The 25,950-nt window shown below is 49.6% G+C and overlaps 3 protein-coding genes across 3 annotated transcripts; all 3 read right to left on the bottom strand.

The window, feature by feature from the left end:
- Window positions 1-572: 572 nt before the first annotated feature.
- Window positions 573-1,507, bottom strand: LOC127020161 (G-protein coupled receptor 35-like). Its single transcript, XM_050902627.1, is given in 2 exon segments — window positions 573-1,195; window positions 1,198-1,507. Coding segments are annotated over 2 exon segments (933 nt in total).
- Window positions 1,508-10,363: 8,856 nt separating this feature from the next.
- On the bottom strand, window positions 10,364-11,311 carry LOC127020160 (G-protein coupled receptor 35-like). The gene has a single exon (XM_050902626.1). The coding sequence runs from the start codon at window positions 11,309-11,311 to the stop codon at window positions 10,364-10,366; it is 948 nt and encodes a 315-aa protein (XP_050758583.1).
- A 4,805-nt stretch (window positions 11,312-16,116) lies between these two features.
- LOC127020375 (G-protein coupled receptor 35-like) lies at window positions 16,117-20,652 on the bottom strand. The gene is made up of 2 exons (XM_050902889.1): window positions 20,589-20,652; window positions 16,117-17,086 (listed from the first exon to the last, which is right to left on the bottom strand). Exon 2 carries the CDS (start codon window positions 17,047-17,049, stop codon window positions 16,117-16,119), a length of 933 nt encoding a protein of 310 aa, XP_050758846.1. The 5' UTR covers window positions 17,050-17,086; window positions 20,589-20,652.
- Window positions 20,653-25,950: the final 5,298 nt, after the last annotated feature.

The following is a 25,950-nucleotide window of genomic DNA, read 5'->3' as shown; positions in this document are numbered from 1 at the left end:
TTGTAGCTGTTGCGTAGTATGAATGGTGCTGTAAAGTTGTCTAAAGCAGGCTAAATCTGCCTTTGCTACTGTGATTGTGCATTATTACCGCCTAAAAAACAAGACATTTGTCACTTATAAAAACATCCTCCTTTCTTCTTCTGCAGTGGTTTCACTTTAACTTTTTTTTCTTTTCTGATATTTGGAATAACCTCTGTTTCTTTGTCACAGCTACAGCTGCATAAAACCTGATCCAAGGTGGGGGCGAGGGACCAAAAAAACCCTTTACCATTGGCTGTACTTGTTTTGGGTTTTATGGGAAAATGAAAGACAGTTTTTGCAGTGGAAAGCTATCATTTTACTCAAATTCGCATAAGGCAGAGAATTATCAGTGGCAACCTAGATCATTACATCACAATCTGGACTGCTGTGGTTGTCTGAATCAGGGCTAATTTTCATGTGTCTGAATCCTTCCCATTAGCAGAAAGTCCCTCCATCCCACTCACACAAAAAGAAAGTGTGAAAGCCTGCTATTGAGTCCCAGTTGAACTTGAACATTGCAAGTATAAAATGTGTGCTGTGTGTGTTTTGCACTAACGTGTTGTGCATGGGAGCTGAATTTCAGCTTCTTCATTGGCTTCAGATTTGGACTTCGCTAGCTTGGGAGATGCTTCCTTAAATTCCTTGTTGACAAAATAGTAACAAATAGCATCCAGGCAGCAGTTCATGTTTGCGAGAACCGAGGCGAGGTGAACAAAATTATTAACCCTCTGTATTGCAGAGCAGTTGGAGCTGATGGAGTCCATGATAAAGCGAAGGAGGTGCCCGAGGTAAAGAGGTAAAAAGCATACGATGAACACAGCCATGTTTGCAGACACGATGTAGACTGCCTTCCTGATTGACTTTTCCTTGTGACAGTTTTCATTCTTCTTTCTCATGAGTTCTGCAATGACTTTTATGGAGCAATAACTCAAGATGATCAATGGTATGAAAAATCCTACAATAATAGCACACAGTGTGATCACCGAGGGCTTAACAGAAGATTTTTCAAAGCAAAATTCATCTTGTCCTCGGTCCTCTAACTTTTTAATGAGGGACATCACACAGATGATGACTATCCAAAGAAATCCAGAGGCAAAAGCTGCCTTCAGTGGTGACCTCAGCACCTTGGCTTTCAAAGGGTACTTGATTGCAAGGTACCTATCAGCTGCTACAACGTGATGATACCGATGCTCATTAAGCGGTTTATGAAATAGCCACCTTCCAGAACCAGGCACCATCTACCTACCTTCAGCTGATGGAAGTGAGATAAAGTTTTAAAAGGCAAAGTAAAGAGCAGCAAGCAGTCAGCCACAGCCAAGTTGACCATGTATACTCTGGTTTCTGTCCATTTGCCGAGTTTGCAGCAGAACACCCACAGCGCCAACACGTTCAGCAAAATGCCCAAAAGCAAAACCGGGATGTAAACACACAGCTGGACAAGCGGAAAGCTTTCATAGGCTGTGATACTGCAGCTGCTGAGGTTCATTTTGAGGATATTAAGAGGCACAGTTCCTGCAAAAGCAGATTAAACCTTTTAGAAGCTAGACTCTTGACTGAATCAGTGATTAATTCAGATAGTTCAGCGCTTTACCAACAGTGAAAACCAGACCGTGGAGATGACTCTGCAGAGCAGAGCTGGCTGTAGGTACCTAGCGGGAAGGGGAGGGAGCAGGACACGAGCCTGATCAGTTGTGGAGGAGAGAAAAGCACAGCTTCTCACTCGGTCCCATGTGGGGAAGGCTGCTCGCGGAGGGCAGCGGGGGAAAATGCTTGGGCCTCTGTTTTGGGCCAGACTCAGATCAGGCAGCAGCATAACTCCTGCAGCTAGGAGTTATGTGAGCTGTTACAACCATCTGATAATGGAAAGGGGACGCCTAAACCCAGTTCTCATCCCTTCCCTTATAGTGGTGCTCAGGAGAAGCCAGCCAGCATCCTGACAGCTCAAAATGCTCCAGGACACATGCAGCAAAAGGGCAGCTGTCCTCTCCTTCAGTCCTGGGTTGTCTCTGCATCACTTCTCATTAGTGATGAGAGCAATTATTAGTACATCTCTCATTAGTTTTAGCTGCCATTGAATCCTGTACTCAGTGGCAGCATTTTGTGGTATGCAGCAAGCATCAGAGTACTGGGGTCTGCATGATGCCTTTCAAGGATCGTGAAAGTTGGTCTTCGCCTCAGAAGTATTAGCACAAGCTGCCAAAATTCCAAGACAAAAAAAACCACCAATGCCATGGCAAGAAGTGTGATCAGCAGCCACATGAAATAGAGAGATGAGCTGTATCTGGTCTAGTGGGTGTTTTTATCACCCTGGATCTAAGGGCAATATTGCTGTTTGCCCTCCTGCTTTGCAGGAGTATATTCCAGGTGCAACTGTTCATGGACAGAAAAGACCTGGGAAGTCTGAGATGTCTTTGGATTTCCCCATGTGGGGAACGTGGCTCCACGGGTGCAGGTTCCTGGGGCTTGAAAGCATCCTGAGCGAGCAAACCATAGGGCAGTGCTGCAGCATCTATGTGCATCTGCAGCTCTCGGCTAGCTTTGAAAATCATGCTGCTGAGGAATCATGCCAGGAGACCTCTTCGGAGGTGATGGAATGTGCTACAGCTGATACCTGCAGCAGCTCTGTGCTTTGGGCATGAGGAATGAGTTATGAGCCCAGAAGATACAAGGGTAGATCATAACAGACAACAGGGAGATCTAGCAAAGGCTGAGACAACCTTAAGCATCCAAAACATGTCTAATGTGGCCAGTATCAAAATGAACCTTTGAAAATACACAGACTCCAGCCCTCTCTCAGTTTCTCCGCTGCCATTTTGCTGTTCCACCATGGCTGGGGAAAGGCAATGCCTTGCAGAGCTCAAATAACCAGGTCAGCAAATAGCCAAGAGGAATTACCTGCTCGCTTGCTGTCCTTGGAGAGAGTGAATGTTCCTCCAGACCAGCTGCGGTGCAACGTGCAGGCACGGTGAGCCCTCCTAGCGGTGCTCCTGGCAAGTGACCAGTGAGGTGTCCTGTGATGACCATTTGCTGGTAGCTGTGACAGCAGCAATGCTGGTGGAGGAAGCACCCCCGCCCCTCTTCAATGCGTTTCCCCGGGGTTGAGCTTCCTCTGTCACCACTGGTGTGGCTCGTACCACCCCCTGTTGACTGAGGAGCCTGCAGTAGCCCTGCAGCAAGGTGAAACGCTTGTCTGCCATGCGGCCCTGCAGCAGTTCTTCTGGCGACGGAATGGCTTTGGGTTTTTCCTTTGATTTACTTTCCAGTGCCTGATGTCTCACTGGGCAATGTCCATTGACTTTCCTCGCCCAACAGGCTGTGCACATTGCTTGGAGGGGACCTGTTGCCCTGGAGGGTCCTGAGGTCTTCTCTCTGCCTTCTAGACTGCCACTCCTGCTGGGGCTGGAGCGGGGATTGCAACCTGCTGCCACACTGCTGAGCCCCAGGGCAGAGCAGCCCCGGCGGGCCCCCAGTCCCATTCACAGAGCTGTTGGAGAGGTGAGGGCTGTGGTTTGCAGACAGTTTTGTGATTATTATAACCGGGTTTCACTCTGAATCACAGTAATTCTGTCATCTTCCATAGTTCTCATCAGCCAGCAATTCTGAGAAAATGTGGCACTGTGACCCTGTGACCTGCTGACTTTGTGACTGCTCTGCAGCTGCAGGTGCCCGCTTGCCAGGGGCTCCTCCTTGGCTGACCATTGCAACCCATTTACAAGAAGAGCTCAGACAAGTTGATCAACAAGCTCAAAGGTCCTGCTGTTAGTGCCTTGAATTGCTGCCTTGGGCAAACACGTTTCCCCGCCCCACTTTCCAGGTCATCTTACAGCAGCTTCAGGAGTATTTCTGCATTGTCTGTCTGCACATTACAAACCAGCCTTTGAGATTAATCCCTTGCCAGTGTATAGTCAGTATAGAGCTTAGCTTAAATACTTCTGAGTTTCCAGGGACTGCTTTCGCCTTTCCTCTGGCTGCTTCTTGGCGGATGCTTATAAGTAGTTACTGACCTATTAGTACACCCAGCTCATTGATCCCCAACCACCATTATTTTCATGTCATGGTCCTTGTTAGTACTTTAGTTTCCAAAGTCATCCAGCTCCTGGGTTGTGATAGTTTCACCACTGTACAGAAAACACTTCACTTTGCATGATCCTCAAGTGTTGTCCACACACTCCTATTGTCTATGTCAAGGCAATCACTACCAGTATTAACTATGAGCAGTCAAAAGTAAGCCTGGAGGGAGCTCAGCTCATAGTGTCTCTCCAGTGTGATGCTTCCCATCCACAGCTTGGTGCTGTAGTCGCCAGATGAGGGCAGCTATGTCTCTCATCAGCCCGGTGAGGCTTCAAGGGAGGGACAAACCGTGCCACCAGGCACAAAGCAGCTGGCTGTGATCGGCAGGTTCACCAGGATATGCCAGAGCAACTCAACACCAGCTACCAGTAGGCAAAGCTACAATGAAGTGTTATCTGCAGAGAACTTACATGTCTCCTGGTGTGGCTCTTGGGTCCTTGTCTGATTCCTGGACACCGCTGGGTCAGGATCCTCATGCTTCTCTCCACCTTGGCTCCCCATCAGTCACCCTCTAGGCTCTTGCAGCTGCTTATGGCCCCTTTCTTCCATCCAGTCACACGTTTTATCACCTCTGCCATGGACCAATGATGCTTACTTGATATTTTCCCCTGCCTCTGCAATTCTCAGCCTGTCTCAGCCCCGTGAGTGCTGTCACCATGTGGCGCAGTGCAGCTGACACTCGTGCTGTTTTCTCACTTCCTTGCTGGCAGCTCTCTGGCGGGGTAGTCCGGGGGCCTACGGCACCGCTGAGTACCAGTGCCTGTACAAAGTGCATTACCGCTTGCAATGTGCTCCAAAGAACCTTTTACTGACACCAATGTCTACCACGCCTTGGCTGGAAAAGTGATTTTCTTAGTGAAAGAAGCCAGTGAGGCAAAATACTCCTGTAAGGTGAAGCACCACTGATTTGTTCCCTCCCATGTAATGTTATTCAGCCGTCTTGTGAAGCTGCACATTTTTCAGATCTGAGCGTAGTAGAGCTGTTACTGGCCAGACCCTTCCCTTTCTTCCCCCATCCTGGAGGAGGGACTGTCGTTGGTGGTCTTTGCCCACTGATCCTATTTTGGCTGACTTGTTTAAAAGCCTTGCTGTTGGTGTGAGATTTCCTGTGCCAATTCCTTTAAAAGTCTGGACTTCTCAGGTTCCTCATCCTTACTGAAAGCTGTGACAAAGTAACCACGTAGTTTTCAGGACATACCTGGACAATTTTGTTGTTTTTATCAGCAGCAGTACTGGGTGATCTCATTTCTTCGCTTGTAATTTGTAGGTAGCTTTTCATATCTAACAGAAGAATTTGCTAAGACCCATTTGATCTTCAAACTTCTTGATCTCTAAGACTTATTTCTGGTCTGCACAATCATTTTTCCTTCCCTTGTAAGCTCTGCCTGATGTCCTGCTTGAGGTTGTTTGCCAGACAAAGAAAGCCCTTCTCAAGAGATTTTCCTGTGCTCCTGGTACAGATTGCTAATAGACAGGACAGCTCAGGTTTGATGGGCTCCTGCCTCCTTTCCCTGCCAGGGAAGATCTCGGTCTCCTCTGCTTCCCAGAGACTGTGCCCTGCTGGCTACAGCTGCTGGCACATCACAGTGGGACAGGGCTTCTGGCAAGGTGAGAGAGGTACTGGTACCCCTTCTACACGTGTGAGGGGGACACAGGACACCACGCTACCCTGCGGCGTTCGGGTTCTGCAGTGCCTCTGCCCTGTGTGGTTTTTTTCCCGGCTTTCTCACGGGAAGACGTGATGTTGCAACAGCAGATCTTGACCAAAACAGAACTACAGGGTTGGGAGCAGAATGTGTCAGTCTTATTTTTAGCGTGGAAAGCCTATGAAATGGCAGTGTTAGGCTAACTGCATCAGCCTTACACAATGACCAACCCTGGCTGTTGAGACTGTTTCCCCTTTTCCCTTCCTTAGCACCACACAGGAACTGAGCCACAGCAGATAACGCACTCACAGGGCTCTCTGTACTATAGCCCTCTCCGTACTCCCGCAGCATCGACACTGAAGGGATCAGCTGTGTATCTCTATGCAAACATACCGGGGAGGGCATGGCAAAGCCTGTGCTTCCCAGCTGCCTACCGCTGCTTCGGTGCTTGCAGAGTTCCCTGGAGACTGCTGGGCAATGCTCGCGATTGGAACAACCGTGCTGCACTGAGAAACCAAAAACCAGAGCAGAGATACCTCCAAAACCTGAAAGCAGCACCCAACTCACTACAATGCAGAGCTCCCCGATACGTGTCCTTCAGCCCCCGGGAGAGGAGTGCTGCTTGAGCCCAAACCTCTGGTGAAAACTTAGATTTCAGGCCTGCGCAAATGCCACCAAACAGCGAAATACTGTCTTATGCCAGCCCCTGCCTTCCCTGCTTAGAAGGGCCAAAAATGCTCAATCTGATGGCTACTCACTTAGAAGCAAGATTCTGGATTACTTTGTGGGCTTTTCCTTGCTTTTTTTTTTTTTTTCTCTCAAGCCTAAATTTTGACTGCAGCATCAATTTGCTCATTTAAAGTTTAAGCCATTTTTAGCATCTTTTTCTTTTAAGGGACAGAGAGATTGTATCTTGCTGAAACGTTAGCAGAATGCAGTGGTCCAGCCCTGCTTGTTGGAGCTGCTGATGGCCTGTGGCTGCTGCTCCCCACTATCATTAGCCAGACTCTTGTGCTAGGAAATGGGAAAGATTTGTGGATAACCATGTCGCTGTCCTCATGGATTGCTATTCCAGTGCTGTATGATGGCTGGTAGTTTGTTGTGGCCCTGGTGCTGATAACTCATCTGTTGCATTTACTGGGAGCACTCAGGAAGCTGAGGTTTTGTTCAGACTGAAAAAAGGTGTCAGAAACTCATCATAAACATCATTATAACTTGACACGTAAACCAGATAATAATTTTTGTCCAAGGTAGTACATATGTCTTCAGGTAATCAGAAAGTTCTTTGCTCATCTTTGGGTTGCACTATAAATATCCTGTTGTAAGGCAGATCTTACATCATGGTAGCTAAGTCTCCTCTCACAATCTCCAGTATAGGTTTAGCATTAATAATAGTGGACTCTGATGTATAATGGTAATAAATGAATATTTATTTATACATACATTACTATGAGATAGCTTGATTTTCACTTGCAAAAGAATGTTTCCTTTTTTCTTTTCATAGCGTTCAGTACAAGCAACAAAAAATATTACTTAATGATGACAGGGATTGTGAAGTCAACAAATTTCCACTTTACAATAAGAAAAAGGAACACTTAATTTTTTAAATTTAGAACATGAACTGTGGGAGACCTCAGTTTGCTTCCTACAAGAAAAAAACATTCACTTCATACAGCTCTATATGCAATAAGCTTGGCTATGTATAAGAATGCCAACTATAAATTCTTTAGCGCAGCTGTTGTGCTGGTTTTGGCACAGACAGGGAGCAAGCAAGCGGCTGTGTCGTGCTTAGCTGCTGGCTGGGGTGAAACCACGGCAGCTGTTTAGTTTAATAGAGTGCCTCATCTGTGATCCTTCCTTGCTTTAAAAACTATAGGCTTGGGTAAGAAGAAAGTGCCCTGAAATTCTTTGGTGACAAAACAGTAGCAAGTGGCATCTTAACAGCAGTTAGTATTTGCTATACTATGAGGCCTATACAGGAGGCCACATGCACAAAAGCATTACTGTTTTGTATTTCAGAGTAGATGACCTAACTGGAGCCCACTGTAAATTGGACATGGTGCCCCCTGTTAGCAGGAGAAAACATGAACATGGCTGGGTTTGCAAAAAAAGTAAGTTGTTTGCTTTCTGGAGTAGCAATAGGATAACAGGTTGATATGAATTAACCTTAATCTTTTTTCAAAATAATAAAAATCTTTGTAATATCTGTTTGGAACAGGCATTCATTATAACCAGATCCCAGAAGCTGATCCCAGAGCCAAAAGTGTTTTTGAAGGCCCTCTGCACTGTTTCTGAAAACAGAAGTCTTTTTCCTTGCTGAACACCACTTGCCTGGACACATAAGTGATGCCTGTCATGAAGATCGACGGCACACCATGAAGGAGAATGGGCTAATGGGGACCCTAGGCATCTTGCTCTCCAAGGATAGTTGATTGCAGCTTATTTGTTGACAGCTACAAGGGCGACAACACTCATGCACCTCCTTAAGCAATAGATGGTTTTTAAGATCAGGCACTATTTGTCTCTTGTATCTTTTCCTGTCTTTGAAAAGAGGCTTTAAAAGGCAGAATGGGAGCCAAACAGTGTGCAACGATTAAGTTGGTCACACAGACACATGTCCCTTTTGCTCTGCTTGCAGTGAAATACCGGTAATGCAGAGCATTAAATAATACATCAAAGAAGAAAATTGGGACATAAATGATCAACTGAATCACCTGAGTAGTTTCATCCATTTTTAGGCTGCAGTTGCTCACTGCAGCTTCCATCATGCTGGGACCTCTGCCAAAGTATTGACACAAAGCAGGTAGATCTAACATTTGGATGGGGAATACTTTCTGTGATGGGAATAGTTGTTCCCTGTGTTGTTTGGCCAGTGTCTAGACAGTGGTTTCAGCACGTGGTCTGCAGACACTAGAAGGTGACAGGCCACTTGTAGGGGAATTATTTGTAAGTTGTCACTAAGAAAGTTAATCGTGTCACTAAGAAAGTTAATTGTCTGTAGGTTTAAATTAGCAGAATATGGTTTGCATTCCCTGGACGAATTTTTTAGGTGTTTACAAGTCAGAAGGCACTGAAAGTCAAGGACCATGAAGCCAACCAAGATACAGCTATCACATGCATTTCAAAAACTCTGTGTTTCCCACACTGACTTTAAGTTATTGAAGTGACTATGTGGAAAAATGTTAGATGAAATTTCTATGCAGATAAACACGAAGTAGTCACGCCCTGGCACTGGCTCCCCTCTCAGCCCAGGTTTCTCTATGGGTCGCTTCCTTCTGGTGCCCTAAGACCTCCCTTTGAGGTCTTTGCGGTGCATAGTCAGCAAGCACAGATACTATAGAGGAATTTGGTATCTGGAAAGCCAGCCATTAAAACTGATGCCTTGTCTGGGATCCAGCTAGGATAGATCAAGGCTCTCTGTACAATGCATGGAAAGAGTTAAATGTCTCAAAGTAAGGTGCAGGAGAGCTGTTGAACCCCCACTGTGCACTGTCCAAGCAGCTGAAAGAAAAAAACCCAAATCCAAAGCAATGCTTCATCATACAGGGCAATGCCGAGAAGCCCTCAGCTGTGGGTTTACCCTATCTCTGCAGAGGGACCTTACACAACCCACTCTCACCAAACCTCCACTGAAAACTGTTCATGGATAGTGAGGGAGGGATCAGGGCTGCATCTGCTTCATGTTGCTCACTGCTGTTTTCTGGGCATCAACACTCCTGCACCGTGAGGCTGCAACAACTTGGGCAGATGCGATCGCCTCTCACCAGACAGGACACCCATTGAAGATTTGATCCCATTAAAGTACAAGCCTGTCACCAGGGCTTACAGTAGTCACTTGGGTGAGATCAGATCAGATCTTCACAGCTTTATACTTGATATGCACATCGCTAAGGGTCTGTTCTGTGGTCCACAACGCTTTGCGTAGCTCAGTTTTTCCATGCAGTAATGGCTTTATTTATACCCACAATGATTTTAGTCTCACAAATGCCAGGGCATTGCCACAAGCTAATACAAGTGTTACATGGCAGGAATGGGGCAATAGTTTCAGGCCACTGTCTGACTCCTGCAGTTTACTCCGTGCACAGCAACAGCTGCATCCTGGCGATAGCTGCAAGCTTCGAAATTGTATAGGTTGGCAGGAAACTACCACTGTATGGGCAAATTCTTTGATGTGAGCCAGACAGATGTATTAGGTTTGGCACTGTAGTACAGGGGCTTTTTCTTGTTTTTAAGTGACCATATGTATTACAGTACTAGAAGTGGATTTGCGTATTGCTGTAAGGGTGCTCAGTTTCCTATGTTTAGGTGCATGATATGTACAAATAAGCGCATGGTGGAAACAATGGCCTTATCATCTATTCTCCATACCGTGTGGCTCTCCCTCTTGACCAGGAGACGCCTGAAGCTGCGATACAACGATCCAAGACAATAGTCAGAGCTGGAGTCAAGTCACTGAGGACAGGACAAAATTCAAGTTAATATCAGACCCCTTGGAGGGGTTGCCCCTTTTTGCAGGTATGCCTATACCTACAATGATTGCAGATACTATAGGTGGTCCCATTCCCTCTGCCTCGAAACTTCAGCAGCACTGTGGCTTTTAACACCTATAGTGCACTACACCTTGTTTATGTCGTGACTTGATCTGTGGGTGGCTGTGGCTCTTGGCTTTGGCTCACCTTGGACCTCATTGATATACAAGTGGGGAACAGAGAAGGAAATTCCTGAAATTCCTTGGCTGCAAAGTAATAGCAAAATGCATCCAAACAGCAGTTAGAATTTGCTAAGCATGCACAGATCTGAACAGAGGCTCTGACTTCCGAGAGCAGAGAACAAGCTCCAGCAACATCCACTGCAAACCGCAAGAGCAGTGTGATGTAGAAAGGTGAAAAACATATGACGAACACACACAAATTCACAGAAACAATGTGGATTGCTTTCTGGATTAACTTTGTCTCATGAGGGCTCGTGGCCATCTTCTTTTTGAGACATTTGATGACCTGTACTGAGCAAAAAATCACAATCCCTAAGGGAATAAAATACCCAAAGATAATGGAGAATAACGATGAATAATTAGGTTGAATAGATTGTTTCCGAAGGCAGAATTGTTCCTTTTTTTCATGAAACTTTGGACGCAAGTAGGAATAAATTATCACTGTTATCCAGAGAAACCCACAGATAGAAGACGATTTCAGTGGGGATCGAAGAATCTTTGCTTTTAGAGGGAACTTGATTGCAATGTATCGATCAATCGCAATCAGAGTGATGATAAGGATGCTCATAGGCATGTTTGTAAAATAGATGTTCTGTATGGTGAAACACAGCTTGTCTATGGGGTGGTTGTACTTGGTAAAATATATCAGGAAAGGCAGGGCAAAGAGCAGGAAACTGTCGGCGACCATGAGGTTGATCATGTACACCCTGGTCTCGGTCCACCTCTTGAGTTTGCAGCAGAACACCCAGAAGGCAATCATGTTCAGTGGGATCCCCAGAGAGAGCACTGGGATGTAGATGATCAGTTGAAAGAGCACAATGCCATTCTGCAGCATGTCGTTGTCTTTGGTGCAGTTCTCCATGTTGGGCCGTCTCTGCAAGAAAAGGGTGCAGGCATGAGACCGAGCTCGGGTACAGGTCCTCTGGGCTGGGTCCTGCAGTGCCCTGGCTCTCATGGCTCTGTGGCTCCTTGTGCCCCTGCACTGCATATGTAGGCAGCCCCTGGAGGGGCTCGGTGGCTCATCAGCACTGTCTATCCCTCAGCCATCAAAGTAACACTGTCTCTTGCCACCAGCTAACACAAAAACACAGAGGCAACTCTCTCTTGCAGCTATTACAGGGTTAAGCCTGCCTTGCCCTCCATCCAGTCCTGGTTTGCACAGTTTGGGTAATAGCAAAGGGTCTGGAAAGCAGAATGATAATTTTTGTGGTCCTCTATCTTTGCTCTTGCTGTGGTTATCATCAGAGAGCCACTGGCCTTAGGGCAGCCTGAAGCAGAGCTGGGCAGCATTCCCCCTTTGCCCTCCAAGGCCCTTGCTTTGCTGCTGAAGCCACCCCTGGGTTTGCTCTGGGTCCTGCCAGGCCTGCGAACCTCCACAGGACTTGAGCCCTTCCAGCCGTGGCATAGCTCAGGTGGCTTTACTCCCGGGGGCGGTGGGAACGCTGCTGCAGGCTGGTGGGTGGGTGCCTGCTGCGGGCAGGCTGCCCCCAAGCACGAACCCGCTCCTCTCACCGCGGGATGCTGGGGAGGAATAGCTCAGCATGGGTACCACCAGCCCTAGCAGATAACAGGTCTCCAAAGAGAGAAGGGAAAGTGAGCACATGTGTCTGATCTCAACGTTCAAAGATAGGAAGCCAAAATGTTGCTAGAGCAGAAAACATGAATCCAAGAACTTAGATTATCTCCTGGTATTCCTTTAAATATTTCAGGGCATCCACTACCAGCAAGGAGGCTGCAGAGGATGAATCACTTAGTCTGCAGCTCATAAAGGAAGTGTTTACAGTGAGGCAGGAAAGGAAAACACCCGGATTCCTACAATTTCTTATAAATACATTGCCTTATAAGTCAGCGGTTTCTAAGCATCAGCATCTAAACTGTAGTGAAAATGTCTGATTGCATGAACTAAAAGTGAACTGTTTTTAGTGTCTGAGACTGGGAGATGGATCTGGCAAGCGCAGAGGAAAGCACAGCACCTGTCCTAGCACCAGAACTGGTATGGCATTACTGAACCACAGGGATACAGTCATTTTTAGGGTGGAATTTATGGATGAAGTAACATACAGCTGGTGTCCTGGCTCTCTTGGGCTTTCAGCCTCACAGGTCCTTGGCTGCACTGTAGTACCACCTACCCTGCAGCAGTTCCCTGCCAGCCTACCGCGGTCATCCCGCAGTGAAAAAGCCACTCTCTGCATGCATAGCACTGCCCCGAGGAGCAGCTGAGCCCTCCGGGCTGGGCTGGGCATCCCAGCCCCATCGAATCCCCCGTGTAAACACAGAGCCAATGGCGGTTCCCAAGGTCCCGTGCTGCAGTGTGCCGGGAGCCAGGTGTCTCCACGCTCACGGAAGAGGCATGGTAAGAAGCACCAGTGTGACACTGCAGCGAGGGATGAAGACCCCCCTGAATCATACATGTGGCTGCTAAACAGTGAGGCATAACAGCTGTGAAAGCAGGAGGAAATGGAGGCATCTGTGTACAGCTGAGGATTGACCCGTCTGTTAACAAGCAGGCAACCCTGGCTAGTGCTTCAGTTAAGAGGTGAGAAAGCACAGCCTGAAGTACTGAGCAGAGCACACAGCTACACACCGGTGTGGGAAGAATTAGAAGACATTACCTGCTTCTTGTAGGGCTGTCAGGTGGGTGTAGTCCTCAGAAAGTTTGCAGGGTAGATGCGGGCATCCTGACAGGGGGGGAGATCTGTTGGGGCTGCGGGTGCTGGTGCAGGGTGCTGCTCGGTGCAGGGCACAGCTGCCCAGGAGCCTGCTGTCGACAGCTCGGGAGCGCTGAAACACAGCAATGAACTCTTGTTCCCCAAAAGTGCTTCATTTATTACCTACTTTTTGGGACAGTCGAGTCTCTGGTGCCCTCTGTTGTTCTACTCACATCAGCTCAATGCTTCACCATCTTTTTTTCCACCCAGTCTGTGCTCCCCCCACTCACCTCAGACAAACTAGCAATTAAAATGTAATATTTTCAGTCGTGGGAAAACAAATGCGTTCTGAAATAAAACCCATAATGGTTGCAAATTGCCCTTCTGGCAGCAAAAGGTCCCCCAGGGAGCACAGCAGCCCGTGCAGCCTCCGGTGCGGTTGCAGAGCAAGCCCCAGGGAGGCAGCAGTGTGGGGGCTGATGGCCTTTCCGAGGGGGCACGTCGGTGCTCATGCACCCCGTGACAGTGAGCCCAGGGTGAGGGGACCCAGCATGCTTCTCTTCAGTGTCTTTACAAGAAAGGTGACAGATGTTATGGGCCTCCTTGTCCTCTGTGAAGCAGCCAGGTGTCTAACACTGCTCATCAGCATCACTGGAAAGCCCAAGCTGGTAGTGACAGTCACTGCCAACCGGGCACAGGTGAGGGGTACCGGTGTGGCAGTGAGCACACCGTAGGTGTCAGGACCTTTAGAAACATGTTTAAGAACATGCCCCAGTGGCATTTTATAGTCATTTTGATGGCTTCTGCTGTCTGTTGGCTGCAGCAGTTGCCGTCCCATCTATATGAGCCAGCTGACGGGAGCCAGACTCTGACTCCCTCAGAATTTGTCCCATTAATTTATGTCTCCTGAGCTCTCAGTCCCAAAGGTGACAACAGCAGGTTGAGCAGCAGCCATGGGCTCCCTGAAGACAGATGTAGGTCACAGGGGAAACTGCGTAAGTGGGCAGGGAGGACTCCTCCACACTGTCTCCTGGAGCGCTCTGAGCATTGCTTGGGCAGAGCTCAGAGGCCATTTTGGAGATTTTTCAGTATTTAGAAAGAAAAAAGCCCAGTTCTAGGGAGCATTTGAATAACACGTAGGGGGTCAACTGGCTCCCCATCTCCTCTGTCTTTTCTAGGCTGCTGACTCATGGACAAATGTATTTCCCCCATGGAAACATTAGGGGTGTCAATGTGGGCAGGCTGCGGAAACCCGGACCCAGCTGTGTCCAGCTGGGGGGTGATACTCTGACCCTGAGCTGCGGCCGGGAGCGTGAACCTGGGGGCCAGCCTGGTGCCACAACATAAACCCAGGGAATAACAATGTACAGGTGGCAAAGGTCTAGACAGAGTTAAAAGGGCTTCCCCATGGGTGGGAGCAGCAGCCCCTTGGGCATGGCTGCTTGTATTGGGTTTGCGTGGCAAGGTTTTGGTAGCGGGGGCGGCTACAGGGGTGGCTTCTGTGAAAAGCTGCTAGAAGCTTCCCCTATGTCCCATAAAGTTAATGCCAGCGGGTTCCAAGAGGGACCCGCCGCTGGCCAAGGCCGAGCCCATCAGCAACAGTGGTAGCGCCTCTGGGATAACATATTGAAGAAAGGCAAAAGAAGTGACAGGGGAGTTGCAGTTGCAGAGAGAGAGAGGAGTGAGAAGATGTGAGAGGAACAGCTCTCCAGACACCAAGGTCCGTGAGGAAGGAGGGGGAGGAGGTGCTCCAGGCGCCGGAGCGGAGATTCCCCTGCAGCCCGTGGGGAAGACCATGGTGAGGCAGGCTGTCCCCCTGCAGCCCGTGGAGGTCCATGGTGGAGCAGATATCCACCTGCAGCCCGTGGAGGACCCCACACTGGAGCAGGGGAAGAGTGTGAGGAGTCCTCCCCCTGAGGAGGAAGGAGCGGCAGAAACAACATGTGATGAACTGAACCAAAACCTCCCTTCCCCGTCCCCCTGCGCCGCTCGGGGTGGGAGGAGGTAGAGAATATCGGGAATAAAGTTAAGCCTGGGAAGAAGGGAGGGGTGTGGGAAGGTGTTTTAAGATTTGATTTTATTTCTCATTATCCTGCTCTAATTTGACTAGTAACAAATTAAATTAATTTTTCCCCAAGTCGAGTCTGTTTTGCCCGTGATGGTAATTGGTGAGTAATCTCTCTGTCCTTATCTCGACCCACGAGCCTTTTGTTTTATTTTCTCTCCCCTGTCCAGTTGAGGAGGGGAGTGATAGAGCGGCTTTGGTGGGCACCTGGCATCCAGCCAGGGTCAACCCACCACACTGCTCTAAGGAGGTGTCTCTGTGCCAGGGCTCAGCAGTGCAGCAGGAGGGGAACCAGCAGGAGGACTCAGCTCTGATATCTCCTGGACTTTGTGCCTTTATGGCACTGGACAAGTCTTGCTTTCATCCTAAAAGTTTTCCTTCACATCTGTCTGACCCATTGACTTGAAAGGGAAGGGCAGTCAGCAGAGTCTAGGCTGTTTTGTAGGGCCATGTACTTAGTAATATGCTAGTACCACCTGACCACCCCCCAGCCCGCCAAAGGAATATGATAAAAATAAATGGGATTATTTTAATAATGCAAACAACCTGAAACACACAATGAGGTAAAACATGATGTATTATTTTGTATGTGTTGGCAATAAGGATCAATTGACTTTAGCTGCAAAATGAACGAAAACAGGGAGACGTACATGGGTGACCTGTCTTCCTGTAAGAGTAAGAAGTAGGTGCTGGAGGGTGGAATGGAGACATGTTAATGACCAGTGATTACATGCACACTTTTACACATCTCTGTGAAATAACTTATTTAATAGAAACATAGAGTATAAGTCGCAATTAACTTAGTAATGCTAAACCTAACCAAGATCTCCCTCGAGGAAAGAGCAATAGTTATCCCAATAATGCTGAAGCTGTATCTTCTCTTGCTCTTACAGAGTTATTGTGGCGTTTTTTGGGTTTGGTGTTTTTCGTCCCCTCTGCCCCCTGCCCCTTCCTTTAGCAAGTGTGTGTCTGCAAGGGGTGGATTTGATCTGTTTTTTCAGTGCTGGGTTTGGGCAGTAGAAGGGCTTCATGGAACTCCTTGGTCACAAAGTAGTAGCAGATGCTGTCCAGGCAGCAGTTGGACGTGGCAATACACCTTGTCACAGAGGAGAAGTTCTTCAGAACCTGGAGTAGGAAACAGGTAGCTCCGATGCTCTCCATTATGAACCTGGCAAGTACGGCAAGGTGGGCTGGCAGAAAACATATTAGAAATACAATCAGATTTGCATAAATAATGTGAACAGCTTTCTGGATTAATTTCTTCTCTGGTGAATTTGTGTTCAGACGTCTCTTAAGGTTCCTGATTACTTCTGTGGAGCAAAAAGTCAAGATTGCTAATGGAAGAGTAAAAATGAAGAAAATGGAAAGCAGACTCAGAGTAGGGGGCATGGTGGTATCCTTCTGAAAGCAGAGAGCAGCGTGTCTCTGCCAAAGTTGTAAGGTGGCACCGATTATCACGGAGACCCACAGAAGCCCACAGAGAAAGGCAGCCTTTGATGGAGACCTGAAGGTTCTGGCTTTCAAGGGGTGCTTTATGGCAATGTATCGATCGATGGAGATAAATGAAATGATGTAGATGCTCACTACCATGTTGATAAGATACATTGCCTCTATAAACTGGCAGAGTTCATCTCGGGTTGACTTATTCCAGAGCAAATAAGCCATGGAAGGCAAGGTGCAGATGACGAAGCAATCTGCAAAGACTAAATTGATTATATACACCCTGGTTTCTGTCCACTTCTTTATCTTGCAGAAGAACACCCACAGGGCAAGGGCATTAAATAGTGCTCCAAAAAAGAAAATGAGGTTGTACAGAGCAAATTCAATAAGACGAACATGGTGATACAGTTCTAGATTTATGAAACTGCAGTTGTTGGACACATTCATTGTCCTGATGTGTAGATGTTGTATGATGTTCTGAGACCTGAAATGGGAAAAGACATGGTAAGACTTTCCTCCTACCTCTTATAGATGCATGGTTCCTATAGAAAAGGGTATTTAAGTAAATATTTACTTTGTTATGAATGTGAATTTGAGTCTACAAAGCTGGCATTCTCAGTCAGCCTGTAACTGGGATGCATCCTGTGTCAAGCTTTGTTCATGTTTACTCAGTTTATGAGTAAATACCTCAAGGTACACTTCCAACAGGACATGGCAGACAGCCTTTATTAAATAGGGGGATCTTGGGGGGGGGGGGGGGGGCCACGGAATAGCACTTAGAAGAGCCCCCATAGATAGCGGGGGCATCCTGTGACAATGTGAACACTAATTCCAGTACAGCCAGGCTGTGCAAATGAGGTAAAATTACCCTTAGTTTGGTTTTCAGCTAGGCAGCGATTGCAGCAACCAAAGCTAAAGCCCAGCGCAACCCATGAGCAAAAGCTCTTCTAGCAGTTCTGCTGGCTTGGGAGACAGACTAGGGGGGTGAAGGGCTGCAAAGGCATAGCAGATGTCACTTGGTAGACATCCTCATGCTCTGGCTCTAACTGGGCAGGTTTCTGAGCCTTTGGGCTGCCTTGTGAACCTGGAGGTCCTGCTCCAAGCTGAGGAAAACAGAGCTGAATCTGAGTTCCTGCATCCCAAAGGCATGCTTGAAACCCCAAGGGAGTGAGTGAGGCATGCTGCTCTCCACCTCCTTGGGAGGGGAATGGGGGGTGGAAGGATTAACCTGATTTTAAGCCCATTTGTTCCAGGAGAGAGTATGAGTCCGCAGATGTAAAGCAGAAAGACACACCTGTAAGAGGAAGCACTGGTGCAAAACAAGGAACTTGCCATTAAGGGCTGGATTAGATGGTTCCTGCTCAAGGCAGGCATCCTGCCACCCTGGGAAATCCATGAGATGTAAGAAGTAGGTACTGAGCCTCTGTCACACTGGCTACTAGATGTTTCGCAAGAGTATTGGGTGTGTGAAGAGTGTGAGTTGATGGGCTGATAAAAATCAGCTTTCATCAGCCCCCATCCTGTGCACAGTGGCTCTATGTGACATGCACACGGAACAATTCTCTGAACTTGTGATTCTGTGTATATGTCACTGAATGTCTGCTTGCATCTAAACGCACTGTGGAAAGAATTTAACCTTCTACTTTAAAATAAGTTTTTTACCACTCTAACGGGAGAGTGAAGTGGTGAGGAATCTGGTGAAATCCTACAGCTTTCAGAGATGCAGGAAGGGACACCATGACTTGAACATGCCTGGTTAAGCAGTTCTTTGCCAGCAATGCAGACCTTGTGGTCAGCTGGTGAGGTCACTGCCAGCAAAATCAGACTTCAGTTCTGAAGTAAGTGATAAACACACAAATAACTCAGTTGCTGGGGGGATATGTAAGTGCTGGCCACTAGCAGACACTAATGTGACTCCTGCGCAGAGTTCTCTCCCAATTCTTGTGTGCTCAGGTCTGGGTTTCCCAACAGAGGCTTGCTGCTCGCTGCCTGCACCCTGGAAGGAAGCTGACAGCTGTCACCTGAGGAAAACCTCTCTGAACTACAGTAAGTAGCAGCAGGGAAACACCTTGCATCAAGGGCTGAAGCTGCCACATCGTTATGCTCGCTAACTGCACAAGGCAGATGTCTCTGCTGGCCCGGCTGATGCCCAGGTTGCTTTTCATTGGCCCTGGTCTGCAATGCCAGCAGCAGCCTCCGTGCTGAAGTACAACGCAGGCAAACCACACTGGTGTGCTCTGCAGCATGAAAGGGCTCTGGCCGACACCACCTTTGGAGCTGGAGATGTGGCCCAAATGCAGTTCCCAGCATCAGGGCTCGCAAGTGCTCCAGGCCACGAGGCAGCGCAGAGACTGGAGGGAGGAGGGAGGAAACGAGCAGAGGGTTTTAAAGCAGGCCACACAGCACAGATAGAGTATGGCTCAGCACAAAATGTCTTCAAAGAGATGCAGGTTGATAAGCTAGCATATCCTGTGGCTGCTGGAAATGCTTAAGGTGGGGTAGATGAGATGGCTGCAGCATCAGAGGGGCTAGGCAGCAACCTACAGCTGTGAGAAAAGGATGGAGACAGCTGTAAAAATGTCTTGCTGCTGCTGGAGAACCAGGAACAGGCTGGGGCTCGACAGAGAAGGTCACCAGTATTGTGGAGTGTGTCCTGCTTTCCCCCGACCATAGACTGGGGAGAGCTGGTCAGCAGCTGTCCCCCACCATGGAAGCTGGTGACCGGCTGGGGAGGAAGGCCAGGGCTGGGCTCATTTCCTCCAGCAGCTCAAGAAGTAGCAGGCTTCTTCCAGACCCTTCACAGAGAGCTTGGAGGAAGAGAAGCAAGGCAGAGGCTGAAGGCACAGTGGGTGTTGCAGTAGCACTGTGGTGGCAAACATCCAGTGTTTTTCCCAGCAGGATGCCCATGGGGAAGCAGCTGCACCGGAGGGGGAGTCTTGCATGTAAAATCCTCCTCCCTCCTTGTGGGGGGAGCTCAGAAGTGAGCAGGTACCAGAGGGGCAAAGGGTGAATGTGGTGGGTGAAATGACTAAGGATAGCGTGGGAGCCGTGGTGGGTGAGGGAAAGGACCTGGAACTGAGCAGAGGGAGAGGAAGAAGGAAAACGGGGTGGGAAGTATGGGGTACAGCACAGCATCTTCTGCATCAACTGCCTTCGAACCTGCCACCTCCACGGCAACTGCCCTGATTTTCACCAACATTCCTATAAATTGAATGGGTAGCTGTCAGCAAAGATTTAATAAATATGCTGCATAGGTATGAGAATAGACTTGGACAGGGCAGTACTTCACAGGGGTGTTAATCTAACCACGGGCCCTGCTGGCAAGGCCCTCGGCAATGAGCTGACCGGGGAGGGAAGCACAGCCAGAAAGAGTGACCAGACAAACTGCCTCCACGGCAGAGGAGCCCTAGGTGAGGGCCCTGCCACAGCACTTAAGTGAGGGGCTTTTCCTCCCTGTTTCCAAATAACATAAAGAAATCTGGAAACTGCCTGCTCTGACCTTGCCGTTGTTGTTCACAGCTCTCTCACACACAGTGATCTAAGGCACAGCACTTTTTTCTTTTCTTTTTTGAAACTTGTGTTCTTTCAGGTTCATCTGTCACTGCATCCCCTGAAAACAGTAATGTAGTCACCCTAACCACGGAACTACTTTGAAAGATGCTGAAAGGGGATGCAAGGGTTCACTTAGACAAAAAAGAAATTTTTTTGGAATCACTCATTTCCCACGTTGGGATGAATTTAGCTTCCAGTTCCCAGCTGCTGTTAGGAAGTAATGTGCTGTGATCTTCCAGGTAAAGTACCTGGAGTAAGAACAGAAACTGAAAGGCTCAGAGATCGCAAACTACTGCATCGACCTCTGCATCGCAGGGACTGCACTGCCGTGCAGAAACCAGGCATCTAAGCTGCTTCTGCCTCCTCCCAGCCACAGCAGGACCCTGAGCAGCAGTTCACAGAGAGCAAGAGAGAATGAGACAAAGTGATGTTACCTGCAGGTTTAATGCCACAAAATCAGCAGCGGGTCCCGCCGGAGCCAGGGCATGTGGGGGCTGTGCAGCCACGCATCCCAGCCAGGAGGAGCAGGGCCAGCCGGGGCCAGCTGGTGGGGCTGGAGGATGAGCACGGGCTGCATGAGCAGGGCAGGTGCCCGGAACCAACAGGTCGCTGGTACTTGAGGGTTTCTATAGCACCTCCTCCTCCTGCGTAGGAGATTTCGTATCAGTCTGGTCTTAAGTGTCAATCTGCTGACCAACTAAATGGTGGCAATATTTTCCAGTGAGGTCTAGTGCCTCGTCATTTGGCGCTTTCTAAAACGGTGTGTTCAATGGCTAGCAATGGTACTCAGCAACTGTGGATTTGAAATGCTGTGCTGAAACCTAAGCTAAGCAAGGCCAGGAAGATGCGATATCTGGTATTAGATCACTCCATGCGGCTGGAGGTGCAGCGCCCTCCAGCTGAGTGCTGAATTGAGTTATGCTTGCACAGGTCTGGGTGGGAGGTGGGCACACTGAGCAGCTTGGCATGTAGCGTAGGCTCTCTCTAGGCTGGAGAAAGTCTCCCCAGCCCTCCTCAGATGGAGACTGCTGCACCCAAACGGCCCCTTGGGATGGGTTTGGTTCCTGGGGCAGGGATGGAGCAGGAGATGGCCACGATGGGGCCAGCGGCAGGGCTCCAGCCTGCACTCCTGTTTGAGCACAGGTACAGCCAAAGCACCCGAGAGCTTCAGGCTGGTGACTGAACCAAGGCCTTGGCAATTCACATGGGTGGCAGCGAGCCTCACTTGTCGGACCCTGCATTGACAGAAGTGGAGGGGGGAGAGAGAGCTGCAAGCCCCAAAGGGCTCAGCCATGGGCTATTTAATTGGTGTCGATAATCAGCGTGCAATATAGCTAGTGGGGAATTGTCTTGCTGCCCACTTACCATTAGTACCTGACCAGCTGTAACTCTTCTTCATTGCAGTGATGCTAATGGTGGTTGGCTGCCCATAAAATAGCACGATGGGTACTCTCCTGGCTATGTGAGCTGTGAGAGAAGAGAAGCCTGCTGGCTTGAGCTCGGGGGTGAGAGCACGCAGGCACTGGTGTGGTGAGCAAAGGATGGCAGGATGCTGACGTGGCCCAGGTGTCCCTGGCTTGGGAGGCCCCAGGTGGCATCAAGCAGAGGAAGTGCTGCAGCACAGCTGTCCAGCAAGGCTGTGCAGGGGAGAGGACCCAACAGAAGATCCTGAAGATAAGACCCACTCGCTCTGCTCCACCACAAGGCTTATGCACCTTGCAACCACCCTATAACCACAGAGATGTGCGTGCCGATCACAGCCCTCAGGAGCCAACCAGGCATCCAAAGCCCCCAGGTTTGTCTGTCACAGCGGACAAACCATCAGTGCACAAGGTAGGAGCCACGTAAATTGTCTCTGAACCACATGCTGATAAGACCCTCAGATACCATCCGGCATTTGTGAGGTGCTGTGACGGATGAGGGCAGGGAAGCGTGCTGATATGAAATGCTGCAGTGGCTCTTTGGGTCACAGCACGAAAGAGGGACTGGAGGGTCACGGCAGCTGTTTAAGGCCAGGAAAGATGTGTGAAGAGAGCCACAAAGGAAAGACAGTGGGAGCTGTTTGCCTGTGGTAGCTGCAGCTGCGTTTCCCAAACAGAGGCTGATGCTGTGAGTTATTTTTGACTGAGAGCCCAGGATGATGGCCTAGTTCACAGAGCGGTTGAGGTTGGAAGGGACTTCTTGAAGTTTACTCCAACCCCTTGCTCAGAGCCCATTGCCCGGGGCCATGTCCAGTCTGGTTTTGAATATCTCCAAGGATATCTCCACAAATTCTCTGGGCAACCTGTTCCAATGTTTGATCACCCTGAGAGTAAACATTTTGTCTTATGTTTAAATGGACTTTCCTGTATTTCAGTTTGTGCCCATTGCCTCTTGTCCTCTCACTGTCACTGCTGAGAAGAGCTCCGTCTTCTTTACTCCCTCCCATTGGGTGTTTATCCACATGGATAAGACCTTGCAAGCCTTCTCTTCTCCAGGCTGAACAGTCCCAGCTCTTTCAGCCTCTCCTCATGAGAGGTGCTCCAGTCCCTTAATCATCTTTGTGGCCTTCCCTGGACCTGCTCCAGTAAGTCCATGATTTTCTTGTACTGGGGAGCCCAGCACTGGACACAGCACTCCAGATGTGTCTCACCAGTGCTAGGTAGAGGGGAAGGATCACCTCCCTTGACCTGCTGGCAATGTTCATCCTAATGCAGCCCAGGATGCAACAGCTTGCCTTTGCTGCAACAGCGCATTGCTGGCTCATGGTCAGCTTGGTTTCCACCAGGATCCCAGGTCCTTCTCAGCAAAGCTGCTTTCCAGCCGGTCAGCCCCAGCCTGTACTGGTGCCTGGGGTTGTTCTTCCTCAGGTGCAGGACTTTACACTTCCCCTTGTTGAACCCCGTGAGGCTCCTGTCAGCCCATTTCTTCAGCCTGTCAAGGTGCCTCTGAATGGTGGCACAACCCCCTGGTGTATCAGCCACTCCCCTCGGTTTTATATGATCTGCAAACTTGCCGAGGGTGCACTCTGTCCTACTGCCAGGCCATTATTGTTTGACATGTTCATTATCTGCCCCAGTCTTGACCTCCAAGGGGATCCACTAGGGACTGGCCTCCAGCTGGACTTCATGCTGCTAATCGCAGCCCTTGGAGCTTGGCAGTTCAGCCAGTTTTCAGTCCACCTCACTGTCCATTTATCTAGCCCATACTTCATCAGTCTGTCTCTGCGGGTATTACGGGAGACAGCAAGGCTTTCAACACTAAAGTTGAGATAAAAACCATCCACTGCTTTCACTTCATCCACCAGGCAAAGTCATCTCTTTAGAGGCAGCTATCAAGTTGGTCAGGCACGATTTTGTAAATCCAATCCCCTTCTTGTCCTTAGTATGCTTTTAAATGGTTTCCAAGAGGATTTCTTCCACTTCCTTCCCAGGGATCAAGGTGAGACTGACTGTCCTGTAGTTCTCTGGATGCTCTTTCCTGCCTTTCCTGAAGATAGGGGTGACATTTGAGTAAGGCAGCAGTGTTAAAGGGAAGAGCACACCGTGAGTGCCAGCTCACATGCAGACCTGGCTGTAAAAGGAGAGGAGATGAGCAGCAGTAGAAAATTACTTTGGGCAGGGAAAATAAAAGGAGCGGGCTAAGCTTTCCTACGGAAGATGCCAGCTCCACCTCTATGTGCTGCTGTCCAAAAATCTGGGTACAGTGCCTGGGACAGCAGCAGTTTCAAGTAGAAATGCTGCACTGAGTGTGCTTGCTGCAGCCCTTCGAGGCTACAGAGTGGACGCACTGACTGAGGGGAAGCAGAAAGGCAGGGACACCCATTTTCCAAATGGGTAGACAAGGTTTTGAACTCTGAAATGCAAAGTGGACAAAAGCCACAGGCCAGTGGGAAGGGAGCAAATACCTCCCTGGGGCTTTGTGAGGGATGATGCTTCAGGGCGGCAGTATGCTTCAGTGTCTGATGGTGTGGCATGATGGAAAAGATGCAGTGGAAACCATTAAAGCACGGTGCTTTCCCTTCCAGTGGAGACTTGTTGATAAGTGTGTTTGTGTCCGCAGAGCGTGAGACAGCATCGAGATGAGTCACGCAAGTGTCGGCTCTGCAGAAATGCAGCTGTCAGCCCTGGGAGCCAGACTGCGCCTTCCTGAGAGCCTGCTGCCGGGGGCGTTGTGCCCACAGCCCCGCTGCAACGGGACCAGACACCCACCATGGGGAGAGGCTGATGCCCCACCATGGCTGTGCAGGTGAGCTGTCACCCAGGCAGAGCCGGGGAGTCGGAGCCTGTCAAACCCCTGCACCCCCGCGGAGTGGCTATTGCACACCCCGTTGCAGTGGGAGTTGTGCAACAGTGGGGCACCGAGGTGGGAAAAGGTGGCAGCATGGGGTGCTGCCGTGGGGCTGGGCAAGGTGGCAGCTCAGCCCCATGCGCTGCCTGCGTGAGCTGCCAGGGTGGCCTCCATGGGCAGGGTGCTGGGTAGGGGGACACAGACAGCATCACGAGAGTAGTGGAAGGGGCTGAGCGTGGCCTTTGCCACGTTGAGGCAGAGGTCCTATGTGAAACATGCCAGGCAGTTGTGAAGGTGTTTCAGATCAGGTTTGCGCAGAGCATACATGTGCAGTGCTATCGACCCGGTGTGTCTCATCTCATCCTTCCTCCTCCTCTTCATCGCAGCTCAGCTCACTTTCTAATCCTACCTGTCACTTAAACAGACACAAATGCCTTGGTGTAAGGGCACTTCTGTCTCAAGACTGTCCAGTCTGCCCCTGACGCTGACATAAGCCTTCCCAGGGCAGTACTCCGGACTGGCAGCACAGCAAATTATTATGTTGCAAAGTGTCTAATGGGCCATAGGAAACATTCAGGTTGCCACATACACACTTGTGCAAACATGTCCTGCTGTCCCAGCCAGTGCTAGGCAAGGGAAACCAGGCTGCAGAGAACAGGTTGCCCCCGTGCACACTGACACTGCAGTATTTACCAAGACAGCTGTGCCCACCGTCCGTCGCTCCTAAAGAGGTCCCCTCCACGGCAAGGTGGGCACAAGAGCTTCGGTTTCTCCTGCTCCCTGTGTTTGTGGGGAAAGCGAAGCCCTCAGCCTTGGCTGTCTCCACGCCGGTAGTGCCCACACTCCCCGTGATGTGCGAGCTCGGTGATGAGCCCTGCCGTGCGAGGCAGGATGGGGCTGAGCGGTGACTCACAGGTCACATGCCTGTCACCCACCTACACACAGCTGCGGCTGTCTGACTGCATGGTGGGAGCCACGGACCTCCTGTCGGATGATGTGGCCCATGCAGTGGGCACCTGTCCTGCTGCCTGTAGGGCACAGAGGTCTCCTTGGGGGGGGCCTGTACACAGTTTGGGGGGGCCTGTACACAGTTTGGGGCAGCCTGTGGAAGAAACCCTGTCCATAGCCTAAGTCATCATTGAGCAAGCTGTCAGCAGGGTCCATCCAAGCTCTGTCATCCACAAGCATGTCTTAGGAGGACAGGTGAGAGACAAGATGGCTGAGTATGCATCCTTCCATCTCTGAGAGACAGAGATGGGTTGGGTGCTGCAGTCCGAAATCAAGCTGTGAAGGGACATGCACCTCTCGCGGGCCTTGCTGCCAGCAGGACAGACTGCCCAGCCTCCACTAGGTGAGGCAGAAAGCCCTGAGTGGCTCCCACATGGTTTGGTGATCCCTCAGATGGAGACAGCAGGATGCCGTGCGTCACGTGTCCTAGCACTGAGCCCCAAGGACCAGCTGAGGTAGGTGTGGTGGGATCCATCCCTGGCTGGACTCACATGCCCTGCCTCGTGTCCAGGAGCTCTG

The sequence above is a fragment of the Gymnogyps californianus genome, chromosome 10 (genome assembly GCF_018139145.2).
Source record: "Gymnogyps californianus isolate 813 chromosome 10, ASM1813914v2, whole genome shotgun sequence".
Taxonomy (NCBI): domain Eukaryota; kingdom Metazoa; phylum Chordata; class Aves; order Accipitriformes; family Cathartidae; genus Gymnogyps; species Gymnogyps californianus.
The sequence above is the reverse complement of the archived record's forward strand: the minus strand, read 5'-3'. Positions and strand labels throughout refer to the sequence as shown.